The sequence below is a fragment of the Monodelphis domestica genome, chromosome 4 (assembly GCF_027887165.1).
Source record: "Monodelphis domestica isolate mMonDom1 chromosome 4, mMonDom1.pri, whole genome shotgun sequence".
Lineage (NCBI taxonomy): Eukaryota > Metazoa > Chordata > Mammalia > Didelphimorphia > Didelphidae > Monodelphis > Monodelphis domestica.
The window spans coordinates 143,919,943-143,942,938 of NC_077230.1; the positions used below are offsets into that span (position 1 = coordinate 143,919,943).

The following is a 22,996-nucleotide window of genomic DNA, read 5'->3' on the forward strand; positions in this document are numbered from 1 at the left end:
GAGAAAGTGAAGATTATTTGGGGGGTCAATAGATAATCACTAAGAGAATCTACCTAGTTTGATAATTTGGATGTTCTAAACTTTATATAAGTGAAGGTAATTGTGATAGAGGGAGTGTCTGGAAGTATGGGAAGCAAAAAGCAGTGTCCTTGAGAGTGAAACAAGTTTCACTGAGGTCCAGTGGAAGAAGCAAGAAAGATAGTGCTTTAATTTTAAGGGAAATGCATTCACCATTAAATAGATAATCCAAATTTTATACTGATTCAAGTAGTCAAATGCGGACTGGAACAATGGGGGGAATAGTGCAAGGCTGAGGCAGAGAGTCATGAAAGAGAAGTCATTTGAGCATGGGATACAGGGTTTGTACAGCAGTAATAAGATTCAAATGAAGCTATGGAATTGGAGTATGGGGAAAAAAAGATCCTAACAAATTCCTTCTATAGTATAGATACTGTCTTGCTACATAAGTGAGAGTGAGTTAAAACAGAAAAAGAAAACTATACACTAATATCCCTAATGAACATCTATGCCCAAATTTTATATGAAATATTACCACTGAGGATAAAACAACTTATCATTAAAGTTATACACTTTGACCAAAGGTGATTTATACCAGGAATTCAGAGTTGGTTTAATATTAAGAAACTATAGGTTTAACTAACCATATTAATTTTAAAATGAACAAAAATATTTTATGATTATATAAGTAGATGCAGAAAAAAGATTTAAATAAAATAAAATAAATAATTCTGTTATTAAAAAATAACACTAAGAAAGAGAGAAAAATATTGTCCCTTCCTTAAAATTATAAATAGTATGTATGTAAAAGCAAGAACTACCATTGTCAATAAAGATTAGATACGCATTAGAAACAAATATATATGGCATCCTAATATTCAGTAAGTGCAAAGACTCAGCTACTACTCTCTATTTGACCAAAACTTCTGAGGAAAAAAGGATAACAATATACAAAAAATTAAATTTGGGTCAATACCTCTTAACATCTAAACAAAGATAATCTTCAAATGGATACATGGCCTAAATGTAAAAGATTATATTGTGAGCAAATTAGAAAAGCTTGGAAAAACATTACCAATCATATATTTGGATAGAAGAAAGTTCATGACCAAAACAAAGAATAGAAAGGATCACAAAAGATAAAATGACTAATTTTGATTATATATATATATATATAATTAAAAAGATTTACACAAACAGATCCAATAAAGTTAAGTTTAAAAAGGAAACAATTAACTGAGGGAAATCACTATTGCAAGTTTCTCTAATAAAGGTTTCATTTCCTAGATAATTAAGAAGCTATTTCAAATACATAAGAATAGAGTCATTCTCCAACTGATAAATGGTCTAAAATTATGAATAGACAGTTGTCAGAATTTAAAAAAATGTTTTCTTTAACCATATTAAAAAATGCTCCAAATCACTTCTTATTAGAGAAATGCAAATTAAAGCAATTTTCAAATTCTACTTCATGCCTATCAGATTAGTAAAGGTAGCAGAAAAGGAAAGTGATCAGTTTTGGAGGGGTTATGGGAAAATAGGCATTGATGCATTGTTGATAGAGTGATGTCTGGATGTAACCATTTTAGAGAACAATTAGAACTAACTCACAAAAGTAATTAATACACAATTTCAATCCAACTATGCCACTCCTAATACTATACCCACCAAAACAAATACATAGGTAAAGGCCCTACATGTACAAAATATTTAGAGCAATTTTTTTACAATGGCAAAAAAAAAAACTGAAATAAAGAGATGGGATTGAACCTTAGGAATGAACTATATATAGTATATAGTTATCAAAGCAATTTGTTTATCTTGACTATGCATATTTGTTACAAATTGTTCCTTTTTTCAATGAAGTGGAGAGTAGAAGAAAGAGAAAATAGATTAATATTAATTAAAATCTTTAGGTGAGGTGAGCTTCACATTCATTTTCAATGAGTTACAGTATTGTTAGTTTTACCTATTGTTTTATTTTAAAACGAAGATACTTCTCACAGGGAAGAGGTAACCTGTAAATGTTTATAATGTAAAAACAAAACATATGAATAAAACCTTAAAAATAATCAACCAGTTCAAGAAGAAAACCAGTGCTTAGAATGAAGTCCATTAAGGGAAACAGGAATTCACACTGTATATGTCCTCTCTTGGGGTTTAACCTAATGGCAATTAATGATACTTTGTCCTTTGAGGCCACAGGAGCCCTTCCTTCAAGCTCCCAGGAGAGACTGGAGATGAGCAGCCTAGTCAGGAGACAAAGGTGCTTTGATGGTCCTGAAGAAGAATTTTAGGGGGAACAGTACATGGGATAGACAGTATCCCAAGGGGATGTCCTAGTGTTGGATATAGTCTTTGGACAGGTCTCCACTATGCTTTGATATACCTGATAAATATGTGTGAGGTTGGTGACTCCTGACTTCCCATTATTGGACCCCAAGTGCCGGAGACAGAAGCCAATAACCATGTGATAGAAGATGTCTTATGAAATTATAGTAAGGCTCCAAAATGGCATAATTTTTTTTTATTATAAGGCATGTGTGATTGATGCTGTGTAATATAAAGATATAACTGGCCTCTCTGGGGTGTGGATAGATATCTTACATGGAATCTCTCCTCAATTAAGATATTTGCAATTCCTCCCTTTATGGAGAGTAGGAAAAGGTCCCTGTGGGTACTGTCCTTAACACTTTCTGAAATTAAAACTAAAGAAAAGGAAATACAAATACTAGTTGGTTAACTGAAAACAAACTGAAAACAAATTGTAGAATATATACATACATACATACATATGTATATATACATACACACACAGCTCAGGTCTAATAATTTGGATACAAAACCCAATTTCATTCCTGGAAATATATTTCAGTTTTATTATATTTACCAAATTGTGACCTACATTGTTCAGAAAACCTCTGGGATTTCACAGTTCAAAACTCATTTTATCCCACACCTTTATGCAGCTTGTCAACACTTCTACAGCCCCACACTGGTTCCCTTGCACCTTAATATGGTTTATTATAAAATTACTTCACCTTACTCAAAGCGCTTTTCCTCAAAGATGCTCTTAAGCAGAAGTTGGGTGCCAGAGAATGCCTTTAATGGGAATCTGAAATAGCTTTAGACCAGAGGCTTTGATTAAAAAATGATTTTAACTCAAAGTGTTTTCAGGTATATAAGCCACACACCTTACACTAAAAGTTATTAAAGGAATGAAAAGGAATTTCCTCAAGACTCAAAAGAAAGAAACTTTGATATATGTATTTAGACTAGCGATATTAATATATTTCAGTGTAATTTTCAAAATCATTAACAGTTTGATTTCAAAATAGTATGAACTTTTATCATTCATTTTAAAAGAGTAAAAGTAATTAAAAATAATTTCTATTTTGTATGTCTATTAACCATTGTTACCTGGCACAGGAAATACAAACTTCTCCCAAGGGCATTGTGCAAAACTGTAGTAGTTTACAATTTATATTTGCAGATAAATTATTAGACTAAGATCCAATATTGATTGGTATTTCTAAAATTTGATATTATTTAATTAATCAACAGAATATATTAAAATGACAATATAACAATAAAATGCACATGGGATTTGGACTCAAAGGAACTGAATTAAAATATTGTCTATTTTATTGCCCTTATAGGCTTGGGCAAGACATTAACACTTCAGTTTGCTTGTCTGTATTATGAGGGATTTTCTGGGCCAGCCCTGTTTCAGGGTAGTCTTATAGTTCACATTTGGCACTAGAACTGGATGAGATACTCTTAGGTCATCTAATATTTAACAAAAGAAGTTTTACTTAACAATAACATGGAAAGGATATTCAGCAAGGATACAGCAATGATTCACTTCATCATAGTTCCCTAACCTTCACATTTCAAAATGGATCAAACTGGTCAAGAAGTTTGTGTCAATACTGAGATGCTGCTGAATCCTCAAATGTTAAGATTTTATATGTAGGTGGCCTATGAAGTGATAAAGATGGTTTTAAGCCCTAGTTCCCCACAGTCCAATTAAATATCAAGGATTGTGTCATTATCTATCAGCAAAAAATTGTCTGTTTAAAAGGCAAGGACCTTAGTAAATGTTTATCCGATGATGAGGTTAAAAATAAATTACTTCTCTAGTCTTTTGCAGATCTAATATTGTAATTCTAAATATTCTAATTGAATCAACATTTTAACTGTGATATAATTAATAATTGTGACTGAGAGGTAAGCAGTTCAAGTATTTTGATTTCCATTTTACCAATGAGTTAACTAATTCTTAGAGTGGTTAAATGCTTAGCACATAGTAAATGATATATAAATTTTAGTTGTTATAATCATCACTATTATTATTATTCCTAAAGATTGGAACTAAGAAACAAATGGAAAAGGGGACCTTTTCCCCTTTTGAAAATAACATCAATTTGTCTTTGACATGGAATCTGAGAGGTCAGACACCTAAGATAGGCAGTCAGATGAAGAATAAATCAACTGTTCATCAGCAAGGGCAACCCTCTTACAATGATCCAAGATAGTAGAGTTCTATTTTGTCAGCTGGGGAGAGATTAAGGGTCACTAATGTTAGAAATAACTGTTTTGTAATGGAGATGATATGATCCTTTGCCTAGCCCACTAGAATGTTCAAATTAACAATGAACCCCCTCTTCAACCACTGTTCTTATAGCATCTCCAACCTACTTTTTTTGGAAATGTTTCTGATAGGTGCCTATAAGTAACGATATATAGTAGGAGGCATCAAGAAAATTTCTCCATTTGTCTTTACCTGAGAGATTTGAGAACCTTTGATTGTCCAGTCTTGTGTTCTCCAGGTTCTATACAACTTGGCAAGTCCATGGCTATTTGCCCAGCAGATAATATAGATAAAGAACTTCTTTGTCCAACTCTCAAAATTCTCTCACATCCATATATCCCAGAGCTCAAAGAACTATAAGAACTTACCAATACTCCTATTTCCAAGACTATCTCCTGTTGCGAGATAAATCCAGTTGTGTAAGCTTCTCTTGTAGTGTCCAGGACTATTAGAAAATCAGGCAAAATTGTATTCCTCAGAAGCAAGAACTTTATAGGTTGGAATCACTGGGCCAGTGGAAGAAGCAGGTTTCCAGAGTCTAGACTGGAAGCCTTAATTTCTGTCAACAAATTACCTGTTTGTGAGGATCACTAATACCAAAGGGACTAAGGGAAATGAGATTTCTAGACTATAATTTCCATTTTACAGAAGAATCCTGCCCCCCCCTTTCCCCCCCCATTTTCCTATCCAACTAGCAAGAGTAAGCATCTTGCATCAACCAATCCAAAAAGGGCAACTTTGGACAAAGGGTGATTCTATGAAACTGTGTCATCTGTTCAATAGCATCTAAGGTCCAGTAAGAGACAAGTAACTGCTTTTCAAAAGTAAGTGACTACTCTAGGGAGCTTGGAGTTCTTGATGCCTAACAGTGTCTGATTTTGACCATCCCTTGGTTCCCCTCAAAGACTATACTCACACTAAGACCTCTAGAAACATGAGCCTTGCAGAATCATAAGGACCCAAGGACTCATTGGAGAGCCCCTCTAACATCTTTCAGGGCTGACACTGTTCTAGGTTCTACTTGTAAGACACTGGTTTGGGTTACTCAAAAAATGGGGAATGTGTGTTTTCCAAAATCAAAAGAATCTAATAAGTGTCTGGGTTTCCTTTTGAGATCATGAGGAAGAAATTGTTAGTAGCTTATTCTAGACTATGCCTGGAATCCACTGAGCTAAATCTGCCCATTGTATTCCCCCAAACTTAACTGAGCAGGATGATCCCTGGTCCTTGGACCTTTTTCCCTAGGCCTTGAAAACATATTATATATAAAATAATATAAATTAAGAATTTTTAATGAAAGCAGTTAATTAGTGATATTGATAATTTCCTAAGTCTCCTTTCCATGATCCCTACTTCTAGGAGATGTTTTTGGAGAAAGAACCTTTGGGATCAACTGCCAAGAACTTAAGCCTTTTCTAGTTTTCTTATAGATAACAAAATACAGATGAAATAAAGAATGATTTGTGCCCAAAATGGTTAACTCATCTGGGCTTAGTATGAGGGGAAAAAGAAAAGCACTTCCATCTCTCTGTTCCATATCTGTTTAAATTGTCAGAATTTCTCTTTTCTGACTTGTAGATTCATTCCTCAAATCATCTCTCCAAACCTATGTTTCTCCCTTTTAAACTGCTTCTTGTCCTTTATTTATATAGTCTTTCTATATGACTCTTAACCATGTGCCCTTTCTCAGAATATCATTGAATGATAAGGAAATAGGCTGGTGTGATTTTCTATTTAACTGATAGCTACTCTAGTCAAAGACTAATAATTTTCAAAGAATTAGAGTGAAGTAAAATACATTTCAGACTAAAATTATACTAAATATAGTTTAATTTTTCTTGGATGATTCAGAAGGTACTCCATGATCTTGCAGTGCCTTAGGGTTATCATTTTGTACATCAATTATCATTGTCCAATACTGTAGATGTAGAAGATTGGCTGGATTATTTGGTACTTAACCTAAGATGTACTCTAGAAACTGCTTTGTAAAAATAATTAATCACTGGTCTCTGTTTGTTTGTTATTTATCTCTTTCTCATAAAAGTATACTGAAGGAAAGTTCTAATTATTTGAACTTTCTGGTTGTTTAGATTCCAAATAAACTTTACTAAATATATATACTCTTGGGTGTTTGAGTATGTGTGTATTATATATATATATATATATATATATTATATATATATATATATATACATATATATGTGTGTGTGTGTGTGTGTGCGTGTGTGTGACTATATATACATATATAAAGCATCCATGTATTTATTTATTCTATTTCTTGCTTACTTTAACTTTAATCCTAACAACCATATTAGAGTTTATACTGTTAGTGGAAAGAGCATATCTAGTGCTCTTCATACTTGGGTAGAAGAATGTGTATAATTAAAATGGAAAGAGAAGAGCATCTCAAAGAAGCTGGAATTTGAAGATGTCTGACTGGTGCATGTCACTTCTCTCTTTCCTTCATTCCTTCTTCCTTACCAAGGGAGAGGAAGCAATTAGAAATGAAGCTAATTTGTTTTTTTGGAGGCTGGACTGGAGAATAGGCAATCTTAAATTGGAAAGAATAGAATGAGGTTCATAGTCTTGAAAATGTGTCCTCACATTCCAACTGAAGAATTGGGTATCAGAGCTGAACTTAAGGGACAAATGCTACGAGGACCAGGGACAAAATTGCAGAGTTGGTAAAATTATTTTTCAGACTGTTCCTCCTCCTTTCTCTGCCTTTCCCATAGAAATCCAGCTTCATACTACATTCCATCATCCAAATCTCCTGCATCTGAAATTCCCTGAAGTGTGCCTTGTTCCAGATTTACCCAGTTTTTCTTTAGATATAGGTGATGGTACAGTGGATATAGTACTGGGCTCAGAGTAAAAAAAAAATGAGTTCAAATCTAGCTTCAGAAATTGAGTAGCTATGAGACTCTTGTAAACTCACTTAACCTCCATTTGCCTCAGTTTTCTCAACAGTAAAATGGGGATAATAATCTTACCTACCTGCAGATAAGAAGTACACTATAAAGATATTTATTCTCCTGCTTTTCCAGCTCCTTAATCAACATTCCCTTCCTCCTCTTCCATCAATCCCACCATTTAGTAAGCGAGATTACTTTCTATGAGTGTCTAATCAATAAAGTCTATCTATGACAACTTCTTTCCCCCAATGAACTAAATATTCAGGGCATAAAATATATCAAATTATCATTATTCCCTAGGAGGCATCCAGTCAGCTACCATCTTCATCTTCTCTAAGCTAATTAATTTCAAGTTGCTTCATATATCAACATTTCAGGAAAGTATGCCTATGGAGTAAAGACTCTACATTGTAAAGAGTTTCTTGTCCTTCCATTAAAATTCTTATATATGCATAAAACAACCTTCCCCAGAGTTTCAAGATATAGTTAACTACTTATCATTTGCCTTTAAATTGAGTAATATTTTTCTTTTAAAAAATTTTGATTGATGAAAGTAAACTAATCCCCACACATTTCCCTTTAGAGATAAACATTTAGACGTGCATGTACAGGGGAGAAAGTGTTTATTAAGTATCTACTATGTCCCAGGAATGATGCTAATTATTTTACAAATATTATCTTATTTGGTAAGTTTCCCTCACATGAGGAAACAGTTAGTTTTGCATAGTATCTAACATTTTGCAGGCTTACCATAGTCAAATTTTAATGATAAAAAGACTGATTATTTGATTTTAAAATTATACAAGTTGCCTGTTTCTCTTTTATTTCCTTTCTGTTTGGTCAACAAATTATTTTGTTCCTGCTTTGTGCAAATCTTTATGTGTAGTATTGGAGATAGAAAGATGCAAACATATAACTATATTGTGCAGTATTTTATTATTAGTTCTTTAGAGAGTCACAAACCTAAGTCCCTTTGAGTTCTGAAAGGACAGTCCTCAGGTTTAATTAAGTTATACTTTAGAATACTGAGATGAATTCCACATGTAAAGAGGGGCTAGGGAAGTCATTCCCTGCATGAGTACAATATGAACAAATACATAAAGACAAAAGAATATAGAGCATGGTAAGGGGTGCAAAGAGTAGGAAATATCTCACATTGTCTCAAACAAAAAGTATGTAAAAAAAAAGGATATGAACTAAAACTGAAAATATTGGGTGGTGTCATACAGGATCGAGAATTCCAAATATCAAGCAAAAGGCTTGGTCTTTTCATCTATAGGCAATAGGGAACTACTGACATTTGGGTGATAGAGGTTTGAAATTTCCACTTGTGTGGGTAAAAAGAAAAAAACAGTATTGTGGCAATCATTTGAAGAATGGATTAGAATAGCACATAGTAGAGAACTTATCACAACGTAACAGAGAAGTGGCATAAAAATGGGTCCATAATCTATTTCCTGGACACTGAACATTCAGCTGGAGAATAGAGGATGTGTTGAGGAATTATATGAAAACTAGATTATAAAGGGTTTTGACTAGTTGGAAGGGAAATTTTAATTTTACTAGATCAATATTTTTGAGAAGATAAATGACATAAAAAGTCAAATGGAAGAAAAGATATTCTTTAAGTGGCAGGAGGGATGAAATGGGAGAGAGACATAGAACAGAGGAAGAAAGATATATTAACGTGCTTTACCAGGGTAATAGCAATGAAAAGAAAAAAGAGAATTAAAGTAAGAGATGTCAGGAAGGCAGAATCAAAAGCACTTGGTAATTGATTTGTATGAGAGATAACAGAAAGGGAAGAGTCCATTTTAAGGTCATAAACATAGAAGAATAAGACAGAAATAAAGAAGACCTAAGTTTTAATAAGACATACTAAGGATGCACCCAGATAGATATCGTATAGGTAATTATATGTAATCTTATTCTCAGAAAATAAGTAAATAATGAACATATAGATTTGGGAGTCATCTCTATAGAGTTAGTCATTGAAACCCTAGAAAAGAATGAAAAGTTTGGGGGGAAAATTTGTCATCCACTGGGGGATCAGACAAGGCATTCTCAAGATGATATTTGATCTAGGTCTTAAATGATGGATAGAACACACCACTTGAGAATTGGTTAAAAGAATGCCAAGTCTGAACATGAGACTATTAACTAGAATTATGATCATTCTTTTCACATTTCTTTAGAATGTATTCAACACTTTGGTATCTACCTTCCAAGTTACACACAGGAATTATATAGATACAACTGTAAACAACTATTTACAGATATAAAGACAGACCTAAATAACTGGGGAAATATGTTATTTAGAAGTGGGGCAAATCAACATAGCAAAAATGACAATACTACCTATATAATTTATTGTGTGATGCCATGCCAATCAAACTACCAAAAATAACTTGATAGAACTAAAAGAAAATCATAGAGAGCAGAAATTTCATGGATATCAAGAGAAATAATGAGAAGAAAGAGAACCAAAAAGGCTAGGAGGTTCCAAATCTCAAATTATACCACCAAATAGTAATTCTCAGAATAACTTGGTTAAAAAATGAAGAGATTAATCAGTAGAATAGAATAGGTACAAAACATACAGAAGTAAATGTATTTCGCACCATTCTAGTTGATAAACACAAAGACTATTGAACAAAACTGCTGGGAAACTTGAATAGCACTATAGAAGATAATTTGATTTAGAGCAACAACTTACATCTTATGGAAGACAACTGAATTCATTGTATGAACTCTTAAAAAAGAAATTATCATTGAGAGATTATTTAGTGTTGTAAAGGAATGGTCTGTCAATAACAGAAAAAAATTCTAGGGATACACTAAGCCCTTATCCTGGCCCTGTGATTGAGGGGACTAGAAATGACTGTGACTCTGAAAATTTAGAAAGAGATATCATCACCTTTAGAAGAATCAAATTGCTATAAAAGCGAAGAGATGGAAGAAATATTCCTTGAAAAGTTCAAGCATGTATGGGTTTATTGACACTAGAGTGGGAGTTCTAGTGAGAACAGAATATTGGACTTTGTTGTGGCTGAAGACACTGAAGAGATCAGAACAGGACTGATAAGGAGAAAGGGCACTTAGAATTGGAATGAGTGAAGGATTAGATGAGATGTGAATTCCTCTTGCACCAAGGTGCTAAGACTGAATGCCTGGAATTAGAGCATCAGTAGATGGCACTGGCAAGCTATGTCAACATAACTTGACCAAGAGAGGATTTGAATAGTCATAGTCATAGTATCTTAGATTTAGAGGTAGAAGGGACCTCAGAAGCTATTAAGTCTAACCTCCTAATTTCACAGATGAGGAAATTGAAACCAGTTCACACGGGTAATAAGTAGCAGAGCTGGGATTTGAACTTAAGTCCTCTGAAACTAAAGCCAATAGTCCTTCTATTGCACCAGGTTCTCCAATTCTACGGAGCCCCAAGGCTTGTTATTAGCAGTAATAGTAGTACTAGTGTCTATTAATTAACTGCAAAAACACTCTATGAATTCAGAAGGCATCATACTGAAAAGCATGAGGAGACTGTCTCTGTGGGTAAATGATGATAAGATAGTCACATTATTCGAACATTTAACTGCCTCTATTGAGTGGTTTTTCTCATAGGTTTGATTCATTTAGAATCTAACTGACAAAGTTCCCATTACTGAGTGCTCTTTTTCACCATTTGTCAAAAATATGTAGCAGAGGTGAGGGAGAATAAAGCTAATTTGTAATCTGAGAGATTTAACCTGGTTTTACTGATATGTTTAAAGATGAGCAACCTAAATCGTTGGAAAATTTTAAAGCATAAAGATTAGAAACCAGCATTCCTAGTTAAATTCTAATTCATTATGTAAACAACATGATTCATAAGTGCAGTCATGTGGAAGGCCTATTTGTTTTTCTCACCAAAAGATTCTTTCAAAGAAAAATTGCAGAAAATGGATTTTTTCCAACCGATGTGTTGCCTGCCACCCTTGGTAAGAGTGCTGAAATGATAGAAAGAAGATGCAGTAATGGTAGTAGTCAAAGCCATGTTAATTTGCAAGGGATTCCAAAATCTTCACACCCGCAGCAAGATGTGTTTCCCAAATAAATAATTTTAGAAGATTAGGTAGATATTCATATCCCTGGAAATCTAGGCTTGCTCCCTTAGGTGCTATAAGAATGGGGAAACAGAATGAAGGTAATAGTTCCTGTTGGGCCTTATTTGTTCCACATTATGCTACTGCTCCTGGGCCTTTAGCAGATGGAAGAAGAGAAGCACAATTGCTACTTGCCTCCCTATGCTTATCTCCTCGTTAGAACATCAGAACTATATACAATTCTAAATACATTCTCAGAATTCAACTGTCTCATTGAATGCCAGTTGAGCACTCTATCCATGTGAAATTCCAGATGGGCAGCACTTCATTCAAAATCCATTTATTACATGCCTGCATCATGCGAGAAATGTCCCTTCACAGTGTGGTTGTAACCCTGGGTTCTTGAAATCAATGGCCACTAAAAAGACAAGTTTAATACCCAACTGTTTGCGTGTTATTCAAGGATCAACCTAGCCAAATTAAGAGAAGTTCATATCTAGAATGCAAGGCTTACACAGTGAAAAATATTTTGGTTCTTTTGCCTGAACTGTTAAAGTCTTTGCAAGATTCCGAGCTAAACAATGAAATTAACAAGAAACCCTGTTCTCTGACAAGCAGTTCAGAGACAGAAATAGAAGCTAAGGTCTCTTGCCTTTAAATAGCTTGCAACTTATTTGGTGTGACAGGACTATATCTATCTATCTATCTATCTATCTATCTATCTATCTATCTATCTATCTATTTATGTGTTTGTATGTGGAATTCTAAAAGAATAGTAAAGAAATAAATGCTACAAAACTTCAGAGGAACAAAATCCTGCAAAAAAAATCAACAGAAAGGAAATGGGCCTAGAAGATTGTATTGAAAGAAGTTAAAAGATAGGAAAAGGGCAGATAGAGAAAATCTAGGTACCTTACCATGAAGTCAATCCATTCGAATTCTTTCTTGGGCACATTGTATCAAAGATCTAAAGTTAAGGGGGCTTAGGGAGTTCAGGGGACATTTAATCTAAAAACCTTATTTTACCCATAAGGAAACTATAGTTCCAGGAGGAATTAAGGGACTTGCTCAAGGTCACAAACATAAAAATTTCAGAGTTTGATCCTAAGACCTCTGACTCCAGTCTGCTCTTTAGAATACAACTTCTTTGTTTCAAATATCCTCAAATTATTGCAATTAAGTAAAAAGAAAAACAACCTATAATTTATTTGAAGTATGCTAATTGCATATATTTAAAATATTCAAGGCACTTATTGATGCTCTAATTAATATATTAATCAATTAAAATTCAATCTAATTAAATAAAAATTTATTAAGTAACTATTCTGTGCAATACTGGGAATTCACTGGGAATACAAAGCAGTGTCCAACAAAGATCCTACAGTCTTCTGAATGGCCTTCTATCCAGTTACCTCTCTTGAATTAATGAAAGAAATAATAAAAATTTAAAATATAAAAATCTCTTCTGATAAAATGATTTTTTTAAAAAAGCACCTAAAGGATCCTTATATGCTTTGACAATACCCAATTTAACAGGTTTTAACATTATCATGTGTGTATTTGATCACTTAAGCTTTCAAAGAAAAAGTCAATAATCAAATAGCTTTACTTTTTTCCATTTCCTGCTTTTCAGCATTGCTGATTGTTTTGAAAAGGTGGAGTGCAAATCAGAGCAGTCGTACCTCAATGGTCTTTTCATCTCTACTCTTCTGTGTTGATAATGATATTAGCTTTTGCTTGAACTAGACAATGGTCTGCATGGTGATGATTCTGGTGTTATTCACATATCAGAAACTACTTTTTTATATTAAAGTATACTGAATTTCCTTTTTTCTTGATGTTCAATGCATCTGAAAGTATTTTAGTCATATAGGCATGAATTTTCTGAGTTTACAAATCTTTGGGTACTATCATATTTGAAACCTGAGCCAATAGATCTTTTCATATTGTTATATGAAATATAGTAAAAATGAAAGGTGAGCCTGTGCTCACCTTCACATTGAAATCATCAGGCATCAAACCATTTGTTGACTTAGTTTGGAGCATTATGTTCTAACACCTTCTCTACTTCTTAATCTTCTAAAATAGTTTAGTGAATAACTTTGAGTTATTTTCATGGTGGTCTTTTTGCTCTTGCTCATCATGAGTACTACAAGAGATAAAAAGGTATTTCTTGTTGCTTTGGGGTACAGGGGAAAAAAACTGCTTAGCAATCTCCTTAGTTTCTCCAAGAAGATCCTTTGAGACACCATTACAGTAAGGTTCCACTTTCTCTTTGCCTTCTGGCTTAACTATTGTAATAAAAAGATTCAGTCTTCCAGTAGCATGACATTTTGTTGGTCATTAAGAGAAGAGTTCACATTTCAAATACTAATGGTTCATGTTGCTATATTGTATTAAATACCTTCTTTAAGCAAGGTGGTAAAATTGTACTGATGTTAAAACATGTTTTTAAAAATGTTTCCTGTCCTCAAAGTGTGTATGTGTGTGTGTGTGTGTGTGGTTACCTGGGGGAAACTTATTAAAATTTGTTGGTTTCAATTTACAAATGGTAGAGTTGAAAGCCCAGAGCAAATGTGATTTATCTTATCAGCCTTACAAATTTGTAACTGAATTTTCATTTCCTGGCTCTTAGTTTAAGGTTCTATCCACTGTTTAGAAATGTTAAATCTTATAACTGGAAGGAACTTCAGAAGACATTTAGTTGAATTTTCTTATGTTCCAGATTACATGAATGAGTTTTGGTCTTTGTGTGACTACATTGGGTAGTGCAGAATTAAATAAATAAAAACAATTCATGAGAAAATGAAGATTCTATAGAAATAAAGATATGGAAGTAGGATAAAATTATAGAGCACAGACTTAGATTTTACTAAAAACTCATCTTTATTTCTTCATAGATCAAATTTTTGGCTCTCATCTGCACAAAGTGTGTGAACGTGAAAATTCCACAGTACCTCGGTTTGTAAAGCAATGCATTGAGGCTGTTGAAAAAAGAGGTGAGTAAGTGAATATGTAGTAGTTTTCACCCCCATTATTGCAGCCGCCTCTACAACTGAGACTCTTAAGTTAACAGAGCCACTTGATTTGCCTGGGAAGTCATGCAATTAAAATTCTACTTTCGTGAGTCTTTTTTTTTTTTACTGGATCAAGTTTCATATTGGGTTTAGTTTGTTTTTACAATAGGGACATTAGTAATTCTCGCTAATGTTCATTTTTTTTAATATTTTGTCTGTTTGACATACTGTTGAATCAATTGCAAACTTCTTGTTTTCAAGCCAATGCTAAAACATTCATAAAATGTCAGCAATCATAGTACTAGAACCCTCATAATATTCATGCTAAGATCCCTGGTAGATATTGTGCCAGGACATTTTTTGGTAAGTCCCCAACATTACCCAACTAAAGCAAATACCACCCAAACTTGCAAACAGTGATATTCCCTCTTGCACATGTTTCTTTGCCATTTAGAACATGGCTAACTATTTCCCTACAATGATTAATAGTTGAACCTTCAATCTTATGATGACCTTTGATCCTCTTTTTTTGAAATTCTGTTTGTCATCTGAAATTATTGCATCTCACTGAAGAGAGAACAGAATAAAATTTAATTGCCTCAAACATTTCTGCTCTAATATATCTTCGGTTTGTTTGGTTATATATGTGTGTGTTTTTTTTTCCCTTCTATGACTTCACTCATTGAAGGTCATTTTATCTGAAAGATACATACACTAGATGCAGAATCTTAAAAAATGTATTGTATAAAAATATGAAGCTTCATCACCATCTGTTACAAGTTTACAACATATTCCCAGGATCTTGGGGAATATATATCATGTAAAAGATTGAGGTGTTTTCAGAAAAAGGATTGGTGAACCTATTCCCATTTTCAGCTTCCAGTCTCAAAACAATAGAATCAAGGGGGAAAATCTTTATCAAGTTATCTTCCAAGAAAAGAGTCATTTTAATTCTCTTGATGTTACCTGGCTTTATTATAGAAGCATAATAAAAACGGCCTGCAATTTCCAACTCCTGGAAATTCACACTTTAATTATATAGTAAGGACCACCTTGGGATTCTGCTATTCCCAGATCAGTAGGAAATGAGAGAATAACAAAAAGGAAAGTAATAGATAGGAAAAGGAGAAAAAGTAGCTTTAGAGAAAAGAAAATCAACACATCAGAGAGAAGAGCAGAAATCAGGAAAAGCAGATAGAAAAAAGTGAATAAAGGAAGAACATGAGTAATCAAGGAGGAATAAAGTTCCTCAGAGCTTTGAAGGAAAGGCATAATTTATTGCATTTTGACACTTTTCCATTTTATATACAATATATTTTCTTGTAGTATTTAACATATATTGCAAGCAAAAAGCAACTAATGAAACAGAGACCAAATCCTTACTTAATAGGTAACTTGGGCAAAAGAGCCATTAAAGTGGCCTCCAAATCAGAATCCTATTTGTCTTCATTTTCCAAAATTTACTGACTCTTTGCTATGTGCACAATATTGTACTGAGCCCAAAATTCATATAGAAATTTCAGAGAAGCCCTAAATTATTCACAACAGCATATATTTGTATATTTCAAAGAATCCTTAGCTTCCCTCAAGGCCCAGCTCTAGTGCCATCTTCTACTTAAGGCCTTTCTTGGCCCCCTCTCTCTCTTGAGATTACTTTCTATTACTTCATATATGCATTATAGCTATTTATGTGCTTGTTATATTATCCCAAAACAATGGCAGCTTCTTGAAGTGAGAAGCTTTGAAGGTTTCTATCTCACTGTCCCCAATGGCTAGCAAACTATTGTAAATACTTAAAAATACTTGTTAAATTAAATTGTATTCATTTCTAAGTATTACTATTATATCCACCATTCCTGCTTTAGAAGCAAAGGTATCTTGGGTGGCCCAAGGTCAGCAATCTATATAAGTGTTCACAAGAACAAATTTCCATATTTTGAAGTGAGAAATGAGTCGGTAAAAATTAAAGTCTTCTGAACCTCATGATTGTCTAACATATATAGGATTTTTATTCCATTATCTGCATATCATATTTAAAACAATGCATAAATCTATATCTGTATATAATATTAGAATTAATACATTAATCCAAATCAATTCAGAAGACATGGTTTAAAATAATGACTAAGAATGTAAATTTTAAGGGTCTGTGTGAATAAAAAACATTAGATACATCAAAGAATTAAGGAAATGTTATGTCAGTGTGATAGAAGGAACTATATAAAAAATGTTAAGCAAAAACCAAACTTAGGGGGCACAAGATAAACCTCATATCACAATATTTGCATGCATGTTTTTGTCATATTTTCCTATGATAATTTTCTTGGATTAATATTCTTACTTTTATACTCCAACTCTATTTACTCAGTGTTGTTTTTTACTAAATTCTGGCACAAACTATCTCAGGACAGCAATAATTTATGTGAAGCTAAGTCCAATGTTTATGCAGGCTTCTGATGACATTTTATACTAGGGTTGGTATTAGGAAGTAGCATAGGAAGATGCCAAGTCTCTCGGCATGGCTGGGACTCAACATATCTGAAACCCTCCTCCTAATGGCCAGATATTCCTCCAGCCAAAATACTCCACTGCAGAGTCATGGGAAATACTTATGTACCAATTATGGGAAAGGCACATTTAATGAAAACTGTATGTTTACTTTCATAGTCTTACTGAGATGGCCTAAATACTTAGTGCAGCTGGCACATGGAGTGTTGTGGAAAATCTTTTTTTATTAAATTTTTTGAAAAATCTTTTCTTCTTCTTAAAAAAACTTATCTGCATTTTCTAACTACACCAAGAAATGCGACTTACATGCTTGGTTTAAAATAAAACATTATCAGGAAAGCAGATCACACCAGCTTATTTTTTTTTTGTTTTACCTGCTTGATCTAGACAGAAGCAAATTGTTCATGCTTCTGTAAACTTCATACAGAAATCGTATCCATCATTTGCTCCAAGAGGCATTCCGAATTCATTGCTGGTTAGAAGGTATTAGTTACATTTTTAATTTAGCCAAGAAGGAAATGTCTTAGTGAGCCGAATGTAAACCAATTTAGCGGATAACTCGTTTGCCGTGTTTCTTATCAGGATCTTGTTCTATCTACCTCTAAGCCCCCACAACATCCTTTTGCACACTACCCTCTATTATCATTTGAATTCAGTCCTTTTCTGCTCCTTCTGACATGAGCTGCTCACACTTAGCTTAGGAAATTTATGTAAAACTTGGATGGTAAAACTAAACAGAAAGAGATTATACTAAAAAAGAAATGATCTGCCTTTCATTCTTTGTTTTCTTTTGCATTTGCCATACCTGGCTTCATCAGGTGAGAGCTATGTGTGTGTGTTCATGTGTTTAAGATAGCCAAAAGCACTGAAACATTGGATGAAATCTGTGTGTTGGTGAAATGAACCTGGTGGTTGAATGAAGAGGGGGAATAAGAAGAGTTTATATATAGCTTCTTCTGAAAATTTGTGTTCAGACTGCCTGTGTCTCCATGTCATACAGATCATAGGTTTGGGGCTATGTTAGGACAGAAGGGTTCTAAAAGAATGCCAATTGGAAAATATATTTGGCCTGCCTCCCTCAAATTAAGAACCAGGTTGATTTAAGCCAAAGGAAGAACATCATTAAAAATATGGCATTTTATTCTCCTATTTTATTTGAGATACAGCAAAACGGTTCATCATTCTCTGTTAACAAAGCTGGGCACTGTTTGTTTGTATTTTGGTATGGAACGACCGTGGACACAATCCTAGAGTCTCCACCATTCCTGCTTTAGAAGCAAAGGAATCTTGGGTGTCCCAAGGTCAGCAAGAAAATATCTAGATGGTAGAAATGTTTTTTTGCTTTTGGTTTTGTGATGTGACCACAGGGATGATTTTAAGTCCCTCTAACGTTATTCAAGTTATTTTCCAGATTATCTACTTGTTCCATAAATTGGTAGCACTTCAAGTGAAAGACTTTAGAATTCACTCTAAAAGGTAGAAAGTGATCTAGCTTTTATCCAAACCCATCATAATAATGATATACTGTGCATAAAAAGTTCAGAAACAAGAGATGTTGCTTTTATACTGATGCAACATACTAGCAGAATTAATATACTTCTTCCCTAAATATGATTTTAAGATATTTTAAGTTTGAAATGTAATGGTATGACTTGGCCAAATGAAATTTATTTCTGTTTTGCTTGGCATTCACTTATTGGAATATGATTAGACAATACCCTACATTCCATTTAAAATCCAGGTTTATTTGTCCCTAAACATCCAAACAATGCTAAAAATGATACATTGTCAATTTCCATGATTACAGGTATAGGCTGCTTTGCTGAATGGCTCTGCAGATGTTAACAACAAGTTTGTCCTTTCTTTCCCTTTTTTTTAAATTCCCCTGGAACACAAAATGCTGTGACAGGAATGATATACAAAATTACATATTTGACTTGCTGCCTAAAAGCCACCCTGGGATCCATAACCTTCCTTAAAGATTTAAGAAAGACCTTTAGTCCACTTCTGAGAAGGTCCTTAGCTCAGAAAACTTTATCTCTCAACTTTACTTCTTAGCAGCTGTTATATTTTTTTGCTGTCATTTGTTTGACAGGATCCAGTTATAGGTTCCGATGTCTGTTTAAAGAAACAGGGAGGTTGTTGGCTTTAAAATCCCCTCACTGCTTGTGTGATCAGCATTTTCCCAGGCTTTTCTACATAGTTTGCCAAGCAAAGGGACTGACCTTTTGTAGCAAACACTTTTTCATTTCAAAATGCTCACTTTGATTTTTGTCCCATTTTATGCTCATTCCAAACTGTTTACAACCCACTAAAAATGACTGTGAATTATATGTTTGTGTAATGGATTCCTTTTGTGGTCTGAGTGGAATGTTTACTTTGAACAATTAGTTATCTTTGGGTAGATTATAGTGACCTGAAAAAAGAAGAGCTAAAAGTATTATCATACCTTAACTGTTTCCTTTTGTTTAACTCCTATCCTGGGACAGCATGATTTTGAAGAGCTATAGAAAGAATACCTGAATGGCATGTGTGGTGACAATGTAAAATAATTATATTTGCCCTAGTTGTACCTCTATTTATCATTTACTTTGGCACTTCTTGTTATTTTGCTAAGCATTTACATTTTTAAAATATCTTTATGTACCTATAAGTGATATACATATAGAAATATATGTATATGGTAACTACATATACATAAGAACAATCAATAATTATTCTTTTTAAACTCTTACCTTCTATCTTAGAATCGACGCTAAGAGTGGTGAGGGCTGGGTAACTGGGGAGTTAAATGTGACCCAGGGTCATACAGCTAGGAAGTATCTGAGACCAGGTTCTCTTGACTCTAGGCTCTAACCACTGTGCTTCCTAGCTACCGCAATCAATAATTATTTATTAAGCATCGACTATTTGCCAGGCACTGTGCTAAACTCTAGAGATAAAAGTACAAAGAATGAAATAGTCCCTATTACAAATTCATCAAAGAATATATAAAGAATAAAAAGAAAGTCAATAGGTACAAATATTTACAAAGTAATTAAAGACAAAGTAATTTGGAAAATATGGCATTTGAAAATGGGATAGGGAAGATCCCTATCCCAAAAGGCTCCAAGAAAAAGTTGGTATATGATCTTCATCTGAAAGGAATAAAGAGATTCTGAGATGAGGGATGGTCATCCCAAAAGCACAGAGATGGGAGATGGTGGAGAATGTGGGAGGAACAGAGAAGAAACCAGTTTGGCTAAATCACAGAGTTTGGAAGAGAGTCATTTTCATGATGTACACTTTTAACATTATTTACAGAGAAGGTATAGAACTGGAACAAAATTTAGAGATGTTCTGTGTATGTGTATATAAGGCAATGTGGCATACCTTCAAAAACCATTTATGTGGTTAGGAAGACTAGTTTCAAGGGTCATTCCTGAAACATTCTTATGCTGGACAAGACACAAAAGCCACTTATTGCTCCAGGCTATTCTTGAAGACTAAGTGATAGAAGACTTTCAGATCTTTTCTGGTAAAGGTCTTCCTTACACTGAGAAAATCCAAGATTTAGCATATCTACTCTCTAAAGTGTATATATTTGCCATTCATAGAATAGACACATTTTTCAGTGTCATTACTATAATAAAAGTATTACCAATAACCATGGAAGTTAATGTTAATTTTCTACCACATGATCACAAAATCATAGATTTAGAATTGGGATGGATCTTAGAGGACTTTTAATACAAATGTCCTAATTTGATAAATGAGTAAACATGGACAGAATGTATAAATGACTTTCCCAGGGTCAAATAGGTAATAAGAGAGGTATGAGGATGAGAACAGAGGTCCTTTGACTCCAAATCCTCTGCTTTTTTCTTTGCACGCACTCTTCTACAGAACCTACAAAGTATTCTTTTGCCATAATATAATTTTGCATATTTGTTTCCAGTTGCCTTAGAATCCACTACCCTGAAAGTGCAGATCATATTGCCTCCACTCAACGATCTCTGCTCCCAGTTCTGCTAATTTTGTACTGTTCATTCTTTCCCACTTTGGGATAATCTATTATAGTTGGATCCAAGCACGCACTAAATGCTGATACTTCCATGAAGAATGTGCAATTTGTACTGTTTAGTTTGTGACAAGATTCTCAAAGCCTTTTATGATTCTATCTCATTCCAGGGAGAATTCTGCTTACTACTTTTATAAGCATTAAGTTAAAAAAAAGAAACAGAAACAAAACAAACTGATAAAAATTACATACTGAAAAAAAAGAAATCAACAGTTCAAGATAAGCATTTTTTCTCCCCAAGGAAATATTTGTTTTCTTGAACAAAAAAATACTCCCAGGGGCACTGAACTTTGTTTAATCTAAAGTTAAGCATGGGTATATTGCCTGGTTTCTCCTTCCGAAATGGAATTAAGCTCTGTCCAGTTTTGAATGATGGGTATCTACTTCATTCCTCTCTAATACAATCCCACGATTGCCACCTTCCTTAAAAGCCAGTCAGCAAGTTGTTCACCGGCCAAGTTGGAGCTGGCTCTTTGGGGTATTCATGCTGGGGCCTCTGTGTCTGCTGGAAAGCCACATTCAGAACTGAAGGGTTTTTTTTCCTTTTTTTTTTAAAGGAGTAAACAGGAAACATCAAGAGAAAATATAAAAGAGAACGAGGAAGAGGCAACAGAAAAAAAAATAGAAATGACAAGGTGCAGAAAGAGAAAGAAATCTTCTGCTTTAAAATTAAGAACAGAAAGGATAGGAAAAGAACAGACCTGTGGGATCTGTAATGGACAGAAGACAAGCAATCGAACCAATTGCTTATCTTGAATACCTGATACCTACTCTTTTGACTGAGTCTTTCCAAAGAAATATCATTTTGCTAAAGAAATTCTACTTATATTTTCTATTATCACATTATATGTATTGCTATTGCTAGTTACACATTTAACTCCATCAGCATTAGTGACCTAAGCCTACATTTTAAAATGTATAGTAATCCTTTTATCAGATATCTTATAGAAATTAAAAGAACCAAATTGGAATAAACAGATAAATAAACTAACTACAAAAAAGGCAAGATAGTACAAATAATAAAAAATAAATAATAGATAAATTATAGAAATTATATAGAAAAATGATAGAAAAAATATAAATCAGAGTGTTAGGACTCCAGAGTGATAGAGAAGGTGATCAAACAAAAGTTGATTTTTTTAGAACAACTCCAAAGCTGAAGTTAGAGGTGCTTATTAGTATTATTATTCATCTTCTCATTTTTGCTTTACCCTGAAACCCTCACTGCTTAGTAATTTAGTTTCTTAAAATACCTTTTCCTTAGAGCCAATGGAAGGGAAATAGAGCCAACCTTAATACTGTTAGAACTTAGCTTCTAATAATGTAGAAGAAGGATTTAAATAGTACATCACCCCCAGCATATCAAGATGGAAGACTCAGCAATTGTGTTGGTGTCATTTACACAATGAGAGTTTTAAGTCTGGCAATTTTTCCATTGTAAACTCCTATATTCGGAACTTAATAGTGAGACTGTAAAAATATTCTTGGCTGAAAATTGGAAGGATAAAATTCAGCCTAGAACCAAATGTTTACAAAACTTTGAGGGCAAAAAAAAAAAGAAATTCATTTGCTAAGTTTTTAGTAGAAGGCAACAAGAAATGCAATGATTTCAACCCCTTTTGCATTTTTATGACAAAAATAATTAATGGTTTGAAATAAAATAGTTATTTTTTTCAAAGAGTGAACTAATAAGTTACACAAATGTATAATATTTAAATCATTGTAATTTGATTGTATATGATGATTCTTTGGCTGTTGGTAAAATAGTATATTTGATTATAAACATTCATATAACT

General features: G+C 33.5%; 1 protein-coding gene across 5 annotated transcripts in view; it reads left to right on the plus strand.

Annotated features, from left to right (window-relative positions):
- Positions 1-22,996, plus strand: part of ARHGAP15 (Rho GTPase activating protein 15) — an 892,738-nt gene that overhangs the window by 575,998 nt on the left and 293,744 nt on the right. For all 5 annotated transcript variants that reach the window (XM_056793814.1, XM_007494120.3, XM_056793815.1 and 2 more), the window contains exon 10: positions 14,516-14,614. In XM_056793814.1, the coding sequence (XP_056649792.1) occupies positions 14,516-14,614 (99 nt within the window). The remainder of the gene's footprint in view (positions 1-14,515; positions 14,615-22,996) is intronic.